At 48.1% G+C, this 23,001-nt stretch overlaps 1 protein-coding gene across 5 annotated transcripts in view; it reads left to right on the top strand.

Moving 5' to 3' along the window:
* The window catches only part of SMG7 (SMG7 nonsense mediated mRNA decay factor), a 596,979-nt gene that overhangs the window by 70,248 nt on the left and 503,730 nt on the right, over positions 1–23,001 (top strand). For all 5 annotated transcript variants that reach the window (XM_085601728.1, XM_085601725.1, XM_085601727.1 and 2 more), the window contains one exon: positions 667–698. In XM_085601728.1, the coding sequence (XP_085457854.1) occupies positions 667–698 (32 nt within the window). The remainder of the gene's footprint in view (positions 1–666; positions 699–23,001) is intronic.

Genomic DNA, 23,001 nt, shown 5'->3' with positions numbered 1-23,001 from the left:
AGGGGGAACAGAAACTACTGTTTCTCTGATAGCCACAATCTTGGTTTTTTTTCCCCCGTTTAATTTCAGGAATTTGGCATCAGTGCAGCCCTAAATGCCTATTAGACATTCTTACCGCCTTGTAATGGAACAGGTTCTGAGCGTTTACATGACTTTGAGAAAACCCTGAACAACGTTAGTTCTGCCATGCCCATCAAAAGAGTGATGAAGGACTATTGCATGAGTCTCCCTATAACTCTTCCTACACTAAAGACATACATATTTTAAAAAAACATAAATTAAAGATAGTAAGGTTAAAAGGAATAGACTGTGAAGTGAGGAGATTGAGCATTGAAGGAGTTCATGCAGATGCTAGTTCCCTGGTGGTAGTGCATGGTCTGGTCCAGGATGGGCTCTGCTTTAGTCTTCTGGACAATAGCCGTTTCCATAACTCTCGTTCCGTTCGGAACTTTATTTTATGTTCCAGAATGCACCATATGAAGTTCTTGTAGTGTTGTTGGTCTGATTCTTTTACGCATGACCTTCCACCATCAAAAGTATAACCATAATTATTTTACTGTTCACTTTATTCCACTTCTATTAAATGACTTGCTTGTGGAAACTTATAGGACTAAACTGGGAGGGTTTGTCTTGGATACTAAACCCACTTTACATTTTCTATTGCAGGCAGGCTGAGGTCCTGAAGGCTGACATGACAGGTAAGTGTACTGTACCTTCTTTTTAATGTTATTAATTCAACAAGACCTTAAAATAGCCCTGTCATCCTCCGCATTCTTGTACATTCTTAATTTAGGCAGGCATAGGTATTTGGGTGATCAAGGTTGCAACAAGGCAAACTTAACATTGAGAAATTCTTGTGAGTAAACCAAACTGGGTTATTGTGTTTAATGTAGATTGTTTTTGGTTGAGTATTTAAAACTTTTTTTCAGCAAGGTTTTCATTAATGTTTCTGAAAATACAATACAGTAAGTACACCACGCACACATAAAAATTGCAATGTTTTTTTAGGTCGACCTGTAAAAAAACAAAAAAGGAAATAAACTATACTGACTCCAAACCTATGTATCACTTAACTTCTCCTATCCTGTGGCGACTGACAAAGCTTTGAGCGGATTGTTTACCCTGTGACCAGAGCCCTTATGGAAGACTGAGGATACCACTACTCAGATTCAATGTATTTCTTTCTTTTGCTACCTAGTAAGAGATGAGATCTGCTGCCTGAAAACAAAGTGAACGTGCCAAAGTATGGTGATCCACCAACATATATTCCATCAGAGGCTTAAAGACTGTGCAATATTTCTAATGCTCTTTCCTCTCCTTAGCCAGTAGCTTTATGGCCAGGATATTCCTGATGTGCATGTAAAATAGTGAGATTGTAGGGATTTCTTTCTTTCTCCACTATGACTGTAATCTGCGTTTGCCACTCCTAAGCTTTGCCATGTCGAAGCTCCGTCTGTTCTGCCACTGATGGGGATAGGTTTAGTCTCAGTCATTAAAGCATATAGCCTATTGAAAGGTGTATCGCCCTTGCTAGTTGATCACTGCACCTTCAGATAATGTAATGTTTAAAATTTCAGACTTTCTCATTTAAAAATGTTTATATCCTGTTAAGTATTGAAAAATTATAAATTGTTTGATCACTGCAATCAAATAGCTGTCTGAATCTCCCAGATTTAGTAAAGCTTTGCCAGGAAACTGAGATAGTTTATGCATCTCGGCGCAGATTGAATGCGCACAATTTCCCTGGAATGGTGTATTTGACTTGCAATGGTCCGATGCTTAAGGCACACAGATTAAGGAAATGGGGTGGGGGCATCCCTTTCGAGTTCCCCTCCACAGATGAACCTCTCCTGATGTAAGGCGTTGACTTTAATGCTCGCTGTGGAGATATGGTAGTTGGCCATTTTCTTTTCATAAAGATGTAGCAGAAATTGAAGATCATCAGAGTTTGTTCCAAGGAAGACCAGTCCACTCAGTCGCAGGCTTTGTCTGCATCCAGTGCCATCAGAATAGCTGGTATATTTTTAATTTTCACTATCAAGTGAACCACCTTCCTGATATTAGTGGGATTTCTTGGTCAGTGGATTGTGTAGGGTAATGGCGCTCCTAGGAAATGAGCAGCGAGTATGCACTAGTGTACAATTATGATTGTGGTGCATATGGGTGGGGAGAGCCACCCTCCTCCCCTATATGTGGACAACCACTGACATAACAAAACAGTCCCTTGCACACGCCGACAGTATATATTATGTATCATTGACCATAATAAAAAACACTCTTGTTTCTCTGTTGAAACAGTCACTTCAGTTAAATCTTGAGATCCTTAGCCAACACTTGTTTCGCCGCACTTAATTGATGTGCGCAGTGACTTCTTCAGGGCTCTAATCTTTGTATGTATCCTCAGTATCGGTTGTATTTCCGACCCGGAATGGGTTCTAGTACTCCAGTGGTATTTGCACAGTAAAGGGCAACAATGATTACTGTGTTCAAGATTTAGTGTGTTCCAGAATTCTTTTTTTTTTTTTCTTCTTTTTTTCAGATATCTTTTAATTCAACCTAAACATGGACAGTCGGCAAAGCAGCGTGTACATTACATGGCAATGATACATATGGCGATTACGTTTAGGCAACATTGAAGCTGGGACAGATAACAATCGTTGAGAGGGCTTCAAGGAGACAATGGTTCCTCCTCCGAGGGGGCCACACAGATCTCCCCTGTAGGCATTCCACTTACACCACACAGTGGGCCACTTCCTAGGGCATCCCCGTGCTACATACACCATTTTCTCCCTGAACATACACCAGTCTAAGTTCCTTTTCCAGGAGGCCAGAGTCGGGGGGGGGGGGGGGGGGAATATCCACATTTGTGCTATATCACGTTTGGCCACCATTGCACCCAGAGTAGCACAGAGCCTCTCCATACCCGTCAAGTCTGTGGATTCCCACACATTGAGGAGACATCTTTTAGCCTCCGGGCAAATGTCTTTATGCAGTACTTCCCGCATTACCTGATGTATCTCCCGCCAATATTCCTGTGTCTGCTCACATTCCCAGAGTATGTGCAGGAAGGTACCTATTTGACCACAGCGTCGTCTGCAAGGATACGGATATCTTGAAGGAGGTCCATAGAGCCCTCCTCGAGGAGGGACAAGCCGAACTGGTATATCGCGCTGTAATGTGTAGCGAACTCATTCACAATTTTGAGAGGGTCTATGATTAATCCACCCGCCTCGTCAATCAATTCTGGGACGAACCTATTGGCCCGTTCCTTCCTATCCAGCTAGGCCAGTAGCTTACCAGCTTTATCTCCCCCAGTCATGCACCCTACCGTCTCTCTCACTCCCCCAAGTCCTAGCCCTGTCAGTGGCAATACCTTTATATTCGACTCTCTTTAGTTTCAGAAGGTGGATTGTTTCTGGACCCATTTCCTCAACGGGACAGCCCTCCAGCTGGAGGATCTCATCCTCTGTTTTCAAGATCTTTTTGTTTTTCTTTCTTGACTCCTGCAATAAGTGAGAGCCTGCGCCCTGATTACCGATTTGAACGCCTCCCACAATATTTGGGGGGAATCGACCGAGCCCGGGTTTTCCTGAAAATAGTGATCTATGGCGAGCAGGAGTCCCTTGCGGACCAAGGGGTTGCGGAGGAACCAGGGGTGATGGGTGCAACCGTTCCCACCCGTTTGTCTCCCAGGACCAACCGAGCCCACAGCGGGGAGTGGTCTGAGATACCCCGCCCCATATGCCGAATCTCTTGAATGTGAGTAATTTGAGACGCTGGGATAAGGATGTAGTCAATACGGGAAAAGCTGTGGTGCGCCCCTGAGAAATAGGTATGCTGGTTGCTGCTAGGATGAAATGCCCTCCATACATCCGAGAAGCCGAGGGCCTCCGGGAAGTCCGGAAGCCCGCAGGACGAGGGGCCAATGTCACAGGGGAGGGGGGGCGGGGTGATGGTCAAGGGAGCCAGAGGCAACCGCATTGAAATCTCCTCCCATTAGTAATGGACCCTCAGGAAGTGAGAGCAGCTGGGTTCCCAGATCAGTGAAAGTTTGGTTCTGCAACCTGGGCGTGACATAAACCGACATTAAGGTAAGTGTGTTGCCCTCCCACTGCCCCGTGACTGCGGTGTATCTGCCCCATTCGTCCGTGCGCGTTGACTGTATAGAGAAGGGGAAGGAGTTTTGATCAGGATGCCCACTCTCCTGGACCCCGAAGTGAAACCAGAGTGGGCCACCAGCTTACATCCCCATCTATTGAGCGCTTTACATGTGATATCAACCAGGTGTGACTCCTGGAGGAAAACCACATTCAGGGAATGGCGTTTGAGGTATTGGAGGACTAAAGTGCGTTTCACCTTATCCCCGAGCCCATTAACGGTCCAGCTCAGTAGTGTGGAACTCTTATCCCAGTGTGTGGCCATTACAACTGTCAAGTGTGATCTTGCCTTCGAACGCCATCATGTTTGTTACTGCCGATTGAACCTTGACAGGTGAAACCCAACCACCCCCCTCCCTGCTCCCCTGCACTCTGGGTCTAAAACTACCATGAGATCAACTTTGCAGAGTGCCTGTCGCCCAACCTAAGGAACTAAAGTAGCTAAATGTGGGGAAAGGCGATCCATCCCCCCCCACCCCACCACTATTTTCCCAAACAAACCAGAGTTGGTCCCAGAGTGGGACAGTCACCCTTGTCGTTGAGGACAGGAAACATGATACGACTCGACCAGCCAATGTTCCTCCGGACATCCGGCACCGCCCGTAGTCCTCTCCCGTTTCAACACTGAAAAAGGGAAAAATAGTTACAAGAGTTCATCAGGCCATGCGCTGTCCCACAGCCAAAGTCTCATTTCGGTCTAGCTTCAGCTGGCATGGTGTTCCTTTGCATCCCTCCAGCCAATCCGCCACAGCCTCCGGGTGGTTGAAAAACCAAGCCTTTCCATCTGCCTCAACCCGCAGCCGAGCCGGGAAGAGCATTGCATACTTCAGTCCTTTTATCTGAGTCTTTTCTTGACAGCTAGGAAGGATCGCTCCATCACAAAGAACTTCGACAGCCCCTTCTGGTGCAAATGGTGGAGTATGAGGTCCTCGACAAATAGGTCAGGCGCCTGTCCTTCCACCTTCTCCGGCACCCCAATAATTTGCATATTGTTTCGCCTGGAGCGTCCCTCATAGGCGTCCAGCCTATCCTCTGCGTATTTCCTGAAGGATTTCAGGTCTTGGATTTCGGTTTGGAGCGGAGACACGTCATCGACAAGGCTAGTCGAGGTCACTTCTAATTGTTTGACCTTCTCACTCATTTTGGTGAGGTCTGCCCTGATCAGTTATCACCACTGACTCCCCAGCCGGCCCATCTCGAGAGAGGTGTTCGGAAACAGCCAACTTTGGGCAGGTGTATTTGTCCAACTTACTCTGCTGTGTCGGTTTAGAGCCCTTCCGCTCGACATTCTGCCCCACGAGGTGGGCACTTATCGCTCTGTTATCCGCCCCCCGGGCCTCGCTGGTCAAATCCAAGGATCCTGTTGCTTTTGGGTGGGGGGAGGGATAGCACCCGCTAGCCCGGCACCCCTGGGGTGGTACGTAGCAGAAGATGTGGCACACCGTCCCCTGCCTTTGTAGTGTTTCAGGCCCAGTCACCGCGGAGAGTCAATACCTTCACCACCTCAGTATCTCGCCCAGCGGGGGAACGTCCACTATCAATGTTCCGGAGGGGGGGGGGGCACTCTCACCCCAAGGCAAACGTGGTATGGAGTCTCACATTGGGGTTACAAATCACTCTGGTGCACTCCACTTTCACTGAGGGCTCAGACACCGGGCTGCACCTTCACCACGCCGGCCTCCCGGATCCTACAACATATATGGACACCACACTGTCATGGAAGGTCGGGTGCTCCATTGGACCAGGTCCCATTCACTCGCCGATGGGCAGTCAGGCGCTGCTGAAGACTGTCGCCTACACTCAATCTTCGCCTTCCGCCACTCCAGGAGGGTGGATCACACCATCAAAGGCAGGCACACACCAAACAATGCATGCACTTTCGGGCTGGCGGACTCACCGCGGTGTTGGCCCCAGGGGTATCACCCCTCCGTCCAGTCGGGGACTGCCGGATCAGTCGGCAGCTGCTGTGCCACCACGCAGCAGCCTCTGCTCTTCAGGAATCACACACTGGCGTGGCAGGCCGCGCCGCCGGCTGGAGACACACCATGGATCCCACTGCTATATTCAGGTTCAGGGGGGCTCGCTGTGCCAAAGGCACCAGGGATCTCTTCACCCTGATGCTGTCCTCACGACCAGGGGGGTGGAGTGTGTGGGAGAGCGCCGCCACCACGACAACTCCTTCTCCACCCCCTCAGGGCCAGGCCTCAATTCTCGACATTACGCAGTGCGCCAGCCGCACATAGACGGACCCTCCTCAGGCCTGGCCTGCACGGCAGGACCCGACTTTCCACTCCGGGGTGGCCGCAGATACCGGAGCCTCCCATTCGCTCTGTGTTGTCTCGGCGGGTAAAGCTGCCTGGTGTGTTCCAGACTCGACCGGCTCGGTCGAGTCTGGAACACACCGGGCAGCTTTACCCGTGCTGGGTTTCTTTGATACATTCTAACCTGACCGTTCTAATCCTCTACCCTTGACTACAGTGACTTTTATTTCTCTAAAATTCTATGGGGACTTAAGCAAGGCCCTGACAAGACTTTTAGTATTTTGGAAAGACCAATCTGAATTCTAAAGGCAATTATAAGAGTTCTGTCGTGTGATCAGATGGTAACCAAGTAGTCCAACAAATGCAAGTTTGTAACCCACCGCTGCCACCGATGTAAGAAAGTGGCTCTGTATATACTGTTCCCAAATAGGTACAGTGTGCACAGAGTCCACAGTCCCTAGTCCCCAGAGGTTTGGCAGAGGCTAACGTTGGATATAACCTTACTCTCTACAGTGGTAGCTTGGTCGAGCAGTAAGGCAGTATCAGAGGACAGTGTAAAGCATTTGTTGTACACACTCAGCCAGCAAATGGTCTCACACACTCAAGAACTGAACTCTAGGCCAAAGGTTTGTATATAAAAATATATGGTTTTTATTTTAGAACCAACAATAGGTATCAAAATATACTTCCTCAGAATGAGATGCTTTAGATAAATGCTTTCAATAGGCACAATTATACATTGAGCTCAATGGGAACTTCTAAGTATATGCAATTGGATACTTTTTGGATTACTTTTTTTACCACAGGACTGGATCCTAGTTTCAGTCCTGGGACATTTCCTGGAAACAGGTGAGTAAAAACTGATTTTCTAAGTGCCAACTTTTAAAATAGCAAAATATTGTCTACAAATCACAACAGTAACTAAGTACTGACCCAGGACTGAATCTAGGATCCAGTCCTGGAATCCCAAAAGTAATCCTAAAAGTAATCTATTGCAAATAACTTGAAACTTCCATTGAACTCAATGCATTATTGTGTTTAAAATTGTGTTGCCTACTGCAAACACTTGTAACTTTCTACAAAAGCCATTGCATTTTGCAAAAGTATTTATATAAAGCATCTCATTCTGAGAAATTATATTTTAATACCTATTATTGGTTCTAAAATAAAACAAGCATATATTTTTTTATATATAAACCATTGGCCTAGAGTTCAGTTCTTGAGTGTGTGAGACAATTTGCTGACTGAGTGTGTTCAACAAATGCTTTACACTGTCCTCTGATACTGCCTTATTGCTCGACCAAGCTACCACTTTAAAGAGTAAGGTTATATCTAACTTTAACCTCTGGGGACTGTGGACTCTGTACACCCTGTACCTATTTGGGAACAGTATATACAGAGCCACTTTCTCACAGTAGACACTTAAAAGCCTTTTCACATAGAATCACCAATGTTATCCTATGGGAGGAATTTCACTTAGCAGGTAAGTGGGGTTATCGTTATTTTTTCTTACTCCGTGTGGGATCCAGGATCCAGCTCTGGTGCATCTCCTGTAAACAGTTGAAAGAATACGTTTTGGTAATACAGGCGATTTTTAAGGAATATTTGCAAGTTTCAAAAATAGACAGAAGAATTTCTGGTGAAAACCAGGCAATGTTATCCTATAGAGGAAAATCAAGTTAGCGGCAAGTACAGTTGTAATTACTTTTCAGGGTCAGTGTTGGGCACCAAGATCCAGCACAGGGAATCTCTCCTGGTGAGTAATTTCGTTTTCGTAATTCGGCTGATTTTAGAGGAATATTTTAAAGTTTCAAAACTCGACACTTGGAAATTCTTCTAAGTGAAACCAGTCAATGTTACCCTATGGAAGAAAGTTGTCGGCTTTTGGGTAAGTACTCGACTGGCAGAGATAAGGTTCTGGGCATAGACTCGGGGGTCTCCCAGGGTCAGGTAGGTACAGTTGTTACACCCTCAGCGGCACAGGTGCAGCCGGGTGCAGAGAGAGTTAGGCCCAATGTTATCCTATGGCGGGCAGGGGGCCTTTAGTTGGTGGCTGCTGGCATGCAGGCCACGCGGCTGTGGGAGCTGGGCCCCTGGTCACTTGCTCAGGGCAAGTGGGGAAGTAGATTAGGATAGAGGTTGCACTCCCAGGGGCACTTGGGCGGCTGGGAGCAGGGTGCTTTTGAGCAGTCAGGCGCTCAGTGGATTTCAATGGAGAAGCTCGGTGATGAACAAAGGCTGCAAGCTCGGGGACGAAGTAGGTGCGACCACCACTTCGAGTGGGAAGTTGGAGGATAAGTAGGCACCCAGGAGTTGGGCACAGGGGGCCGCTGGGTGCAGGGGTGCCTTTTGGCGTTGGGAAATCTTACCCTCTGCTGGTCGCGGTTGGAGGGGTCCCTGGTTCTGAGGCTGCAGGCGTCAGGAGCTTCGAGGTGGGTCCTTGGGTGCTGGATTCTGGGTCACAGTCGCCGGGGGGACGTCCTCGTGGTCTTTGTCCACTCAGGCACAGGCTTGGCGGGTGCAGAGTGTGCAGGGTTCGTGGTTCTTGGCTGGTGCCAGGGGTTGTTGTTTAGCAGGCCCACTGCTCGTGCGAGTCCCAGTCTTTGTAGAGTCACAAGGCAGTCAGGTCCTCCGGGGTTTTTGAGGTTGCTGACCACTGGAGACGCCGGGGTTTAGCAGGAGCAGGTTCGAGGGTAGACCGGCCTGTAGGGCTGGGGCCAAATCAGTTGGTATCTTCCTCTTGTTAGCAGCGGCGCGGCAGGTCTTCTTGTTTCTTGAACTTCTTGCTTGTTTCTAAATCGGGATCTGAGGAAGGAAGATTCAGGGTGCCCCTAAATACTAAATATATGGGCGTTACAGGTAGCTAAAGGGCACGGACCAATGGGTCCCTTCCCTGGTTTGGGTACACCCCCTTTCCTGCCACTCTCCTGTGGGAGGGGGGCAGTGGCCTAGTCCTGATTGGGCAGGGCTCCCCATATTCAAGATGGCAAGAGCCCGGAGATGTGCTTCACCTCGCCTCCCCCACCTATTGGGTGGGGTTGGCAGAGGCTGGCACACCCCCTTTCCTCACTTGGGGTTTTCCCGCCAGTCTTCCTGCCAGAGTGGGGGTCAGCACCGGTGGGGGCCAGTTGCTGAGTACAGCAAGTGGCCTTTTGAAGCTTCCCCTGCCCATCCTGGGGGAGGAGACCTAGCACCTCGCCCAGGATGTGCATTGTTGCAGGCCCAGGAGAGTGGATGGCTCTCTACCCAGGGGTCCAGCAACATGTCTGTTGTGTGGCAGCCTAGGCAGCCCCTCAGACAAGACGTGGATTGTAGGTTAGGTTAAGGGTAACTCTAAGTTGCCCTCTGTTGTGCATGGTACATTAAATCCCACACTGGCATCAGTGCGGGTTTAATGTGCTGAGAAGTTTGATACTAAACTTCTCAGTCTTCAGTGTTGCCATCATGGTGCTGAGGAGTTCATGTTGATGACCTCCCAGCGCCATCTACTCTCAGTGGCAGCACTGCACTTACAGTGCCCAGGAATGGACCTGGGTATTGTAGAGGCACAGGGCTCATGCACCTGTACCCACACCACTGGCATAGGGCACCCAGCTAGAGGGGTGACTGAGGTATGCCAGGGCAGTGTGTGTTGTGGGCATGGCACACAGGGATGTGTGCCATGTCGACTCTCTGTTTTGTTCTGCACCAAGACACTCAGCCTGCAAAGGCATTGTGTGTGTGTGTGTGTCAGGGTACAGGGCCTCTAAGGGTGGCACAATAAGCCTTAGGGGCCTTCTCTGGTCACAAGGCACTGAGTACCTAGGGTACCATTTACCAGGGGCTGACGTGTGGCCAGAGATGCCAATTGGGTTTAGGCTTCATGCAGTTTTTAGGGAAGGAACACAGGCCCTGGGTACTTGATTGGCAGGAGCCCAGGGCACACTCAAAGTACATCAGCAATTCAGCAAAAAGTGGGGCATACCATGCAAGAAAGATGGCACTTTCTCCCAGTCGGATAGTGTGGTTTGGGGTCGAGGGAGTCTCAGCTACTCCGCTACGCGGCCATCTTGCAGCAGCGCATAACCACACCCCCCAGTATTTTTTTCTTAAGTGTGCGTCTTGTGTGTACAAGTCAGAAATTCATCATGAAGAATGACGACGTGGTACAGTTAAACCACTCTTTGAGGGCTAAGTAAGTCCCTCTTGCCAGCAACCAAGTCTTTGCTGGCATAAACAAAACCCTCTGTTAAGTAGCAGAGCTGCCTAGAAACCAACATGACATCTGCTTTGCCACCAAATATATCTCCATGTCCTGGGATAAATTCTGCCAGATGCATTCGAAAGCCAGGAGAAAGTGGGAGTTCAAACTAAGTATAACTGAACATGAGCAGCCCAGCTGCTCGCGGTCTTGTTCCCTCTTGCCATCCTAGGACAAAGTTTAAATAAGAGACCAGTTGCAAACACAAGAAGTCCAAGTAAGGCTCCTTGCTTCTGTGACCCAGACTGAACCCGAAGGGGCTGATACCAGCATCGATGTCTGATTTTTACCCAATTTTGGCACCGGCGCTGTAGCTGGTGTACAGTGAATTCCTCAGGCCTCCGACTCCACATCAGATCGTGGCCTTTAAAGAGGCCAAGCTTCAAATTTTTGAAATTGTTCTGTTCACCTCTGGCACGCCTTCAAACCCCAGAGTTTCGTCTGCTCCGCTAGTTAGTTCTCCGCCAATGGGGCCTTCCCGGACTCCGACTGAACCCTGTTTAGCTTATTCCTTTCCAACTTCCAGTGCTAGCATGGTTTGGCCAAACGCTGGGTAGTTATACACCATTATTTGTTCTAAATCCTGCCCCAACTCTATTGATTCAGCGTTGGCATAGGCCAAAGTGTGCTCCATATGGTGCTATGAGATAAGTAAGACGCATCTTCAGGTTGAGGAGGACTCTTGCCCTGTTCCTTTGCCTCAATAGAAATATGCTTTAGGAGGGTGGATACCCTCTTCGGTTCTGACATACATGCTCTGGAGCATGTTCATAGCATGGATGTAGAGGATGAGGGGCATAATTTGGTTCACGCTCACTATAGTGATGGCCTATAACTTTACTTCCAAAATGTTAGTGGCTTTGACATGCTCCATCATTAGGGACCCAGTTGAGGAAAGTGCCTCTTTTGCTTTGGTGGTACATAGAGCTACTGAAACTTTGGAACGGCATGTGTCTACTGTTGAGACTAAAGCCAATCTTCTGACCGATGTTGCAGCCTGTTACTTCAGAATCAAAACCCTTGCTTCCATTCAACAATGCTGTGATGGAACTCTTTACTGCAAGCTATTACAGAGCTTGCTGTGCCCCATCTAAGTTACCCCTTTGCTCAGTGATATAGGCCTGCGCCTGGCGATCTGAGCTTTTTGATGCAGCATATGACTCTTGAGAGCTGCCTTGTCCAAGACAGTCAGTCTTCCAAGTGTTTTCTCGACTGTACCACTGGAAAAGGAGTCCTAACTGTAAAGGTTGTGCAACTCCCTAAGTGGGACCAGTATACCCAGACCTGGGTCCCGTGTACACTGTCACTGGATTAAATCTATATCCAACTGATTAAACCTAATAAGGGCGAAACGTGTCTTAGGTTACTTATGTTCCAGTTCATACAGGGCCTGTCTCAGCAGTTTGGACTGGACTGTTCCTATTGGAGCATGGTTTTAGACTGACCTGCTTAAGGCTGGATCAAATTTGAGGTGGCATGGTGTACAAAACAACGATGGATAGTATGTGGCCTGAGTAATTACCACTGCCTATAGATTAATTCAAGCATTCCATCTATTACTTTTTTGTATATTACACTGTAAAGGTTGCGTGCCTCCTTGGTCGTTTAACCCATGCCCTCAGGGTTATGGTGAGATTGTACCACATTTGCTGAAAGTGTTAGACAGCCAGGATGCAGCAAATCAGATTCTGAGGTGTGGTTTGGACACTACGTACGGTCTCCTGGGCTATTGACATGAGTGTTGTAATCCAACTTTGAGCTTGGATGCGCACAACTTTGTTTTATAGGTATGTTCCAGTCACTCTAATGGAAATGCACTAAAGTGGCGCTAGGCTTTTTAATGAGCAGGTAGACTCTGCGCTGCAGCGCTTCAATAATAAAGAGCTATGGCACTTTCCCTGGGACTGGTTTTCTCCACGCATCATTTCCAACAGCACTGTTGCAAATTCAGCGTTAACTTGAGCCTTACCTACTGCCAAAAGCAACTCTTGCAGCCTGTGTGCAACGGCTAGCCAATTACTTTTGTGGCTTGAAGGGCAGATGTGGTGGCTTTCGACTTTAGTTTCTCCTCTTGCTGTCATGTAAAACTGGTAGGTGGTGGAATTCACTATTGCCTTACTGCCTGGCATGCGGCTATTTTGGACCGTGAGTTTTTTTTTTGTTGTTTTTTTTTAGTTCAGTTTGGTTACACCCCCCTTTCTTAGCTGCTCCACCTCACCACCTTCAATTTTTCTCAAAGGGTGGCAGATCATGCCTGTATTGTCTCCAGGGAGGTTTAAACGTTGCTTAGCAAAGTTGCGATCAGGAGGATGCCCACGGTGGAAATGGGTATGGGGTGTTATTACCGATGCTTGGTTGCCCAAGAAGGATGGGGGCCTGAGACTGATTTTGAACCTCAGATACCCGTACACTTTTCTCTGGAAGGTGATGTTCTAAATGTCATCACTGGCCAAGTTCCTGTTGGACTTGGACCTGAAGGATTAGATTACATCTGAGGATGTGTACTTCTATGTGCTGACCAGGCATTCCCACAGACAGTACCTCAGTTTTGCGGTAGGATCAGAACATTTTTAATTCACTGTCCTGCCCTTCGGCCTTACCTCAGGCACTCTGGTGTTCACAAAGATCATGTAGGTGACACAGTCCATCTTCCCAGTTGGCGATGTACGTATTCCGACAGCAGGAGACTGTTCTACTTTTCCCAGCTAGATCTTATGTTCATGATTGAAGCACCATTTCCTGGGGTGGGAGGAATGTGTTCAACTGAGCCTTTGGTCAACGATGGATCAATGCCATGCCATCACATCAACATATTTAAGTTTCATGCCATCCAGCTTGTCCTCAAGGCTTTTCTTCTATCGGAGAAAGGGCAGTCGAGGTTCTAACAGACTTCATGACTACATGTGGTACTGCAATAAACAGGGCAGAGGGGGCTCAACTTCCCTTTGTTTGGAGACCAGGAGGCTGTAAAGGTAGCTGGAAACTCATGAGACCTCCCTGAGGACCAGCCACCTTACTTCTCTCCGCGTCAGTGCATCTAAACTTGGCAAGTGTCATCTGTCCAATCACAAGTGATGTCTGTATCTGGAGGTGACATGGGGTGTTTTCAATGGTTGGAGTGTGGCTACGAGAGGTCTGTTTGCTATCTCTGATGGCGATCAATACCTAGCCTCTTGTCCCCTGGAATTTCCTCCTTGAGGATTCCCAGAGGATGCGTTCCATCTTCAGTTGGTCTCAAGCCTCCTTTACACGTTTCCTTCCCTCTACTGCTAAACTCATGGATCCTGATTGCGATCAAGCGGGACCAGGCTCTGCTCATTCTGATAGCCCTGGACTGTGCTCCGAGACTGTGCCTGGTTGTCTGAGCTCCTTAATCTTGGCATATACCCTTGGATTTGACTTTGTCATTGGAAAGAATGGCAGTCCCAGCAACAGTGCAGATTCCCACATATGAATGCACCTCCACAATCTACTCCTTATGTAGGAACGTGCCCCTTTTAGCATGATTGCCCCCCACTTTATGCCTGATGTTGATGCTCTTTGACTAAGTGTGTCCTGGGTTCTTGCCAACCAGGTACCCACAGCCCATCTTCTTCTTCTTTTTTTTTTTTTTTTTTTTTTTTTTTAGTCCTCATTTTGCAATACTGAGTTTTGGAGATTTCTCAGGGATCTTTATAACAGTTGCGTAGTTTCCTTTCGCTACCCCTTTTACGAATTACCAGTAGGGGGAGCTTCCCTTTGTCTGTCAAGATCTCTGCATCTCTTTAACCCTTGTAGGGGGAGTGGGTGGAGCTAGCCTTCCAGGCTACTCTAGAAGACAGTGCTTCTATTGTATTGCCATTGCTTAATCATTGGACCATTTTAATTAGTTTAGCATATTCTGTTGTTCCCAAACATCCCAGTATTTATATCTTTTACTGGTCTTCCCTTTTCTATCTAATCTGGAAATCCTATGTATATAGTTAATCCAAGCCGTAAATGAGGGGGGTTGGATTTTATCCAATTAACACATATTTCCCTTCCTGCGAGTAATATTAAAGTAAAGAGCAAGTTCTCTTGATCTTTTGTTAATTTAACAAGATTTGCCCCCTCCTCTCTAATCCCAAAGATAACCAAATGTATACTTACATTGACTGGGTAGTTAAATATCCTCTCTAAGGTCTTACCAACTTCACTCCAAAAGTCGTTGATCTGGGGGCACTGCTTAAACATGTGCAAGTCGTCTACTTCCTCTTCTCCACACTTCGGGCATTTTTTCCGGTCGGTGGTGTTAAATTTTGAAAGCCTTTTCGGTGTCCAGTACGCTCTATGAAGAGTAAACAGGTGATTTCTCCTTAGGGCAGCAGATTTTATAATACCCCAACATCTTCCCATAGATACTTGCCAAGAATTCTCGATGTCTGCTGTAGGCAGTGCCCTCCTCCAGATCTTTTCTGTTATCTTGGTGATATCTTCTCCTGATTCGATAAGGGCCCAATACCAAAGAGAAATTTCTTTCTTTTGAATTCCAGTGGTTAGCATTTTGGATTCCAGATCTTTGTCTCCTTCGTGTATTTCCAGCTCTGCTTTTACCCAGCTAGATAGTTGATAATATTTAAATTTAGATAGGGAGCCTCCCACAAGATTGTCAAGAAGTGACCAAGTTATAATTTTATCTTGCTTTATGAGTTGCCCCCATCTAGTAATTCCAGCTAAGATTAAAGGAGCTGAGAGGCTGTCTTGGAGGCATTCCGGAGTGCCCTAGCCCATGTTCTTTCCATAAAACTGTTATGTTGCAAACCCAATTGGCAACTCTCTGACCACATGTATGTCACTTGTAAAAGGTATCATGGGTACCAAGAGCACTGTGACCAAAGAAGGCCTCTAAGGACTGCAGCACATATTGTGCCACCCCTAGTGGCCCTGTACCTTAACACACACACACATTGCCATTGCAGGGTGTGTGTTTTGGTGCAGAGAAAAGGAAAGTCGAGGAATGTGTGCCATGCCTACAACTCACTGTCTATGGTATAGGTAAGCCACCCCTCTAGCAAGGTGCACTATACTACTGGTGATGGTACAGGTGCATGGCCCTGTACCCCTACAGTGTGTAAGTCCATTCTTAGACCTTGTAAGTGCAGTAAAGCCATAAAGAGTATATGGTCTGGGAGTTAGTCATTACGAACTCCGCAGCGCCATAATGGCTTTGCTGAACCCTGGGAAGTTTGGTATTAAACTTCTCAGCACATTAGACCCACACTGATGCCAGTGTGGGATTAATGGCAAATGCACTCAGAGGTCATCTTAGAGATGCACCCTGAAAAACGACATAACTTTAGTGTCCTGGTTGACTGACTGTTCGCCAGCAGCCATCCCCAGGCATGCGTCATTCCCATTGGGTCGATAGCCTCCAACCTTTTCGGGGTCCTGAAATAAAGCTCATCCTGGGCAGAGGTACCAAGCCTTCTCCCCCAGGATGGGCAGGATCCATGAAGGGGAAGCTACAAAGGTTTGCTACCTTTTGAGCTGACCCAGCCATTTGCTGCTCCCAGCAACTGCCCCCTACTGGTTCTGACTTTGGGCGGGAGATGGGGGGACCCATCCTACCAGAGTGAGGCTTATGCCCCCTTCCACTGGAGGAGGGCATAATAGGGGGTGTACCCACCCCAAGGAAGTGACTCCTTGGTCCCGACCTGTACCTACCTGAAACACCCCTAAATTTAGTATTTAGTGGCTACCCTGAACCTTGCCTCCTCAGAGAAGAAAGGAGGACGACCGAAGAGCTGTGCTAAAGGAAGAAGAGGCCACCAACTGCCTTGGCCTCAGCTCTACTGGCCTGGACCTGCTCCAGCGAAATTCAGTGTGTCCTGCAGCCAGAAGCCCCCCAATAACCTGGAGGACCTGCCCTGCCTTCCCTCCAAAGACTGTTTCCCGTGAGCACCGTACTTGCTCAAGAGACAGACTCTAGCTCTGGCCAAATCCACAAGTCTGCACCACTCTCCACCTGACGGCCCGAGTTTGAGTGGTCCAGCACCACGATGAGGTCTCCCTGGTGATCCTGACCTGGGATCTGGTGATCCCTGACCTACCTCAAGCCTCCAGGCGACACCATCAGCCTCTATCTGCAGGGTCCCCCCGACCGCTACAGGAGCTGGTGAGGAAAACCTAACACCAAAAGACAACCCTGCCCCAGACGCCCCACGGCCTTGGGTGGGCCCACCAACGGTGTCCCGGCATCCCCCCTACTTACCTTTCCTACTGGTGGTCGCTTCCAGAAGATATTCGTGCCCGATCCTGCGGTGTTTGTTCCGACCGGAGCTTCTCCTTTGAAACTAACAGGGCTCCCGACAAGTCTGCCACTGTGGAGGCACCTTGCGTGCTAACTTGGATCCCCCTTTGCCCTGAGCTTATCCCTAGGAGCTCTGCTCCCTCAACCCTGTAGCCAGCACGTAAGCAGCCACCAACTGACGCTCCCCTGTCCCATAGGCTGACATTGGTCATCAGCACTCTGCACCCAGCTACCCAGTGGCCCCTGAGGGTACTTTTTGAGTGCGTACTTGCCCCTGAGGGATTCCTTGTTCAAACACCAAAAACTTAACCCTCAAGACAATTTACTTACCTGCAATTAGATAGCCTAATGTTCGAGGCATATGAGCTGCAGATCACACACTTAGGATAAGATCGCCATCTGGTGTTGGGCTCGGATGATTGCAGGTTGTTGTTGTCTTCGGAAGAAGCCTTTTGGTCACGAGATAGGTGACTCCTCCTCTGGACAACAGTGCGCATGGGCATCCACTCCATCATCAGATTGTTTTTTTCCGCCATTGGGTTCGGATGAACTTTTCCGCTCCAGCTGAAAACTTTAAAAACAAGCTTCTCGAAGCGAAATTTACACTTCACTCGACATCGACCACTCATCGGACCGGATACGGCTCATGGAAAGGACGCCAATGTGGAGCAAAGTTCCCGCACAGTGACCACCACCCCGTTTGCAACCTGTGCCTCTCGCCGGATCACGACGAGTCCAGCTGTCCTGCCTGCGCCGCATTCAGATCCAAGAAAACTATCCGGGATCGAAGAGCTTGACGCCATATCATGGCCAGACCAGCTCCGGAACCAGAGGACATCTTTGACGAGGGCCCGATGTCCCGGAGGAAGATTCAGAGGAACTCCAGATTATATCTGAAGCAGAGGACTCAGACGACCCCATTACTCCTGGGCAGCGCGTGAGTACCTTGACCCCTACCCTCACCCCTCCAAAAAAGGCACCGGTCAAGACATCGTCTGCTGGCCCCAGTCGAGACCGCAAACAATCTTCAGAAGCCCCGCCTTCCAGCCCGGCTCCGAAGAAATACAAGCCTTCCAGTGGTTCGGGCCCGAGTAAACCACATATTGCTATACCCCCACCACCTTCGGCAACGAAGACGCAAGACCTCTCGGCACCGAAGCAGACACCAAGGCCCATTGCCAAACCGGCATCGAAAGCTCCCAGGCTTAAAGATCCCGTTTCGGCACCGAAGCAATCTTTGGCACCGGAAACACCATCCATCGGCGGCACCGGAAACACCATCCATCGGCGGCACCGGAAACACCATCCATCGGCGGCACCGGAAACACCATCCATCGGCGGCACCGAAAACTTTACCAGCACCGAAAACTTTACCAGCACCGAAAACTTTACCAGCACCGAAAACTTTACCAGCACCGAAAACTTTACCAGCACCGAAAACTTTACCAGCACCGAAAACTTTACCAGCACCGAAAACTTTACCAGCACCGAAAACTTTACCAGCACCGAAAACTTTACCAGCACCGAAAACCTTACCAGCACCGGCACAACCAGCTAAGGGCCATGCTGGAAAAGAGACTGCCGATCATCCAAAACATAGATCGGAACCCAAAAAATCGACACCAAAGCCAACTACTGAGGATCATGAACTTTTCCACCCTGATCCCACACAAAGGAAAATTTATATTAATCCTAAAACTGGACATATCACGGCTGTGGCATTTAAAAAGAGAAAGCTGGACTCAACACCTTCTCCAGCTCCTAAAAACACAAAGGACTCAGCCACTTCACCCATTTGTCATTCTTCTCCTGTACCACCTCCTACCCCACCCCCCCTCTCTCCACCTCCTTTACCTCTACCATCTCCTGCACATACACCACCTCCACAGGAGGATGATGATGTTATCTTAGGGGGAGGGGGTAATCTGGATGATCTTTATGATCCTAATGATCCTTTCACAAATCCGGACACAGTACCTTTAGACGACTGGGCATACACACCACTTGATGTTCCTGATAATACTTCATACCCTTCAAACCCACAGGGCAGCACTTTATCATGGCGTCACCTTACATTCAGATGTGCCTGAAGAAGATTTCTTGCTTGACACGTTTGAACAGTCTCAAAAAACAGTTCAAATCTTACCTATGATCAAAGGGGTCATAAAGCACGCACCAGAGGTCTTTAAAGACCCCGTACGCACCAGGGTACTTAACCACAGAAATGAAAAGAAATATAGACCTGCCCCAGAGGACCCTGCTTGCCTTAAAGGACAGCTCCCTCTAGACTCTTTAGTGGTTTCCAATGCCAGGAAGCGGGCTAACTCCCAAACAACCGGAGACACACCGCCCACAGACAAGAGTCTAAGTTATTAGAGGCCTCCAGGTAAAAGGGTTGCAACACAAGCAGCTAACCATTGGCGTATTGCCAACACACAAGCCCTGCTGGCACGCTATGACAGGGCTCATTATGATCAATTGGAAGGCCTTTTACAACACTTACCAGATCAGTATAAGTCCCAGGCCAATGACCTCATCCAAGAAGGAAAGCTCATATCCAATGCATCAATTAAATGTGCACTAGACGCTGCGGACACTGCCTCTAGGGCAATCAACACCAGTGTCCTTCTTAGACGCCATGCATGGCTACGTATTTCAGGCTTTAAGCCAGAAGTAAAAACTACAATATTAAATCACCCATTCAACCAAGAACAGTTTTTGGGCCAGCAGTAGATACTGCATTAGAAAAAATGAAGAAGGATACCGAGACTGCTAAGTCAATGGGAGCATTACAGTCTCCACAAACACGTGTCTCCTTTCGACGCTCCTTCTATAGAGGAGCCTCCAAAAATACTGTAACAGACACCTCCTCCAATTTCAAAACCTCTACGCAAACATCTCCCAATAGAGGATATTTTCGAGGAGGATATAGGGGAAACAATACTAAAGGGAGAGGTCGAGGTAATGCCAACACTCGTACCTCCCCCACCACTAAACAATGACTTTCCTCCACTCCCCCCAGACCATTCCACTCCAGTCGGGGGAAGATTCACACAATTCCTACATGTCTGGAACTCCATTACTACAGACAAGTGGGTAAGACAAATTATCCAATCTGGTTACTGCCTACCACTCACAAATACCCCACCCAACATACCCCCCCAGACATCGTCCAATGTCACAAGAACATCTTACACTCCTCCAGCAAGACGTTCTTTCCTTACTTCAAAAACATGCAATAGAGCTAGTTCCACTCAACATCAGGGCACAGAAGTATACTCTCTATACTTCCTAATCCCCAAAAAGGACGAGACATTAAGACCCATACTCGACCTCCGACTACTCAATCCGTATATTCACACGGATCATTTCCATATGATCACTCTTCAGCAGGTGCTCCCACTACTACAACAAGGCGATTTCCTTGCCACACTAGACCTCAAGGACGCATATTTTCACATTCCCATGCACCCTGCTCACAGGAAGTACCTAAGATTTGTGGTGGGCGGACAGCACTATCAGTTTACTGTCCTCCCATTTGGAGTGACTACTGCGCCCAGAGTCTTTACAAAATGCCTAGCAGTAGTAGCAGCACATCTCCGGAGACAGCAACTTCATGTCTTCCCTTATCTCGACGATTGGCTCATAAAAGCCAATTCATTCAGCAAATGCGTTCTAGATACTCACCAAACTATCCAAATCTTACACAACCTGGGATTTACCCTCAATTATCCCAAATCTCAACTACATCCCTCCCACATACATCAATATCTGGGAGCTACCATAAATACCTCCAAAGCCATAGCTTACCCCAGCCCAACCAGGATAGCCAACATACAAGCTCATCTTAAAATTCAAACCCCAACACTCTCTTCCAGCCAGAGTGTTCATGCAACTATTAGGCATGATGGCCTCATGCGTCTTCATTGTTCCTTACGCACGACTTCAAATGCGTCCCTTACAAGAGTGTCTCGCACGTCAGTGGAATCAGGCTCACGGACAACTCTCCGATCTGGTGTTGGTGGACAGCCGCTCCCATCGCTCACTAACATGGTGGAACACCATAAACCTGTCCAAAGGGAGAACGTTCATAGAGCCTCTTCCACAGATAGTGCTGACAACCGACGCATCTCTTACAGGGTGGGGAGCCCATCTCCTAGGACACACCACTCAGGGCAAATGGACCACACAACAAAAACTGCTCCATATCGATTACCTAGAACTTCTAGCGGTGTTCCTGGCGTTGAAGTCATTCCAACCCCATCTAAAGAACAAGGCTGTCCTAATCCGGACGGACAACATAACAGCCATGTATTGCATACAAAAACAGGGGGGGGGGGGGGAGACACTCTCTCCAGCTCTCACACCTAGCACAGAGCATTTGGAGATGGGCAATTCCCCAAAACATCTACCTATTTGCAGAACACCTTCCAGGGGTTCACAACCAAATTGCTGATTTGTTGAGTCGACAGACACAGCAAATCCACGAATGGGAATTACACCCACAAGTCCTACTCTCATTCTTCCACAAGTGGGGTCAACCAGACTTAGACCTGTTCGCCACACACAAACGCAAAATGCCCAACCTTCGCCGCCAGGTATCCCCATCCACAGTCAAAGGGCAATGCGATATGGATGAACTGGTCAGGCAGATTTGCGTACGCTTTTCCGCCTCTCCCACTCATTCCATTCGTAGTACGCAAGCTCAGGCAACAGTCCCTCAAGCTGATACTAGTGGCTCCTACTTGGGCACGTCAACCCTAGTTCACAACACTACTGGAACTCTCCTTAGTTCCCCATCAAAAGTTGAACCTCTCCCCGTCCTTGCTAACCCAGAACCATGGAGAAATCAGACACCCAGATCCAGAACAACTCAACCTAGCGATCTGGCTCCTGAAGTCCTAGCGTTCGGTTACCTCAACCTCCCACCGGACTGCATGAATATTATTAAAGAGGCCAGAAGGCCTACCACCAGCGCGCGCTATGCAGCTAAATGGAAAAGATTTGCCATTTACTGCACTAACAATGATATACGCCCACTAGACGCATCCATCCAAAACATCATTTGCTACCTACTACAGTTGCAAAGATGTAATCTAGCGTATTCTTCCATACGCCTCCACCTAGCAGCATTAGCAGCCTATTTGCAAAATCGCCAACACTTGTCACTATTTAAAGTGCCCGCGATCAAAGCCTTCATGGAAGGTCTTAAAGGAATCATTCCTCCAAGACTACCACCCTCTCCAGTGTGGAATCTAAATATTGTGCTCACTAGGCTAATGGGTCCTCCATTTGAGCCTCTACATAAATGCGAGCTGGAATTTCTTACATGGAAAGTGGCTTTCCTTATTGCTATCACATCCCTTAGAAGGGTAAGTGAATTACAAGCATTCACCATACAAGAACCATTCCTACAGTTACATCGTAACAAAGTGGTTCTTAGAACAAATCCAAAGTTCCTGCCAAAAGTCATTTCTCCATTTCATCTTAACCAATCAGTTGAGCTACCAGTGTTCTTCCCAAATCCAGACTCTGTAGCTGAACGGGCTCTTCATACCTTGGATGTTAAAAGAGCCCTTCTTTATTACATTGACCGAACCAAATCCTTCTGCAAAACCAAACAATTGTTTGTGGTTTTTTCCCCACCACATAAAGGCAACCCCATTTCCAAATCAGGGATAGCCAGGTGGATAGTTAAATGTATCCAAATTTGTTACCAAAAGGCTAAACGCACTCTTACAGTTCCCCCTAGAGCGCACTCCACACGCAAAATAGGGGCTTCCATGGCATTCTTAGGAAACATTCCATTAGAAGATATTTGTAAGGCAGCCACATGGTCTACACCACACACCTTCACTAAACACTACTGTGTTGACGTGCAAGCAAAGCAACACGCTTCTGTAGGTCAGGCTGTCCTTAAAACCTCATTCCAAACTGCTGCAACGGATACAGGCGACCACCGCTAGGGGAGATATTGCTGTATAATCTATCCTAAGTGTGTGATCTGCAGCTCATATGCCTCGAACGGAATATGCTACTTACCAGTATGCATCTGTTCTTGGCATGTAGAGCTGC

This window comes from Triturus cristatus, chromosome 4_2 (genome assembly GCF_964204655.1).
Source record: "Triturus cristatus chromosome 4_2, aTriCri1.1, whole genome shotgun sequence".
NCBI lineage: Eukaryota > Metazoa > Chordata > Amphibia > Caudata > Salamandridae > Triturus > Triturus cristatus.
The sequence above is the reverse complement of the archived record's forward strand: the minus strand, read 5'-3'. Positions and strand labels throughout refer to the sequence as shown.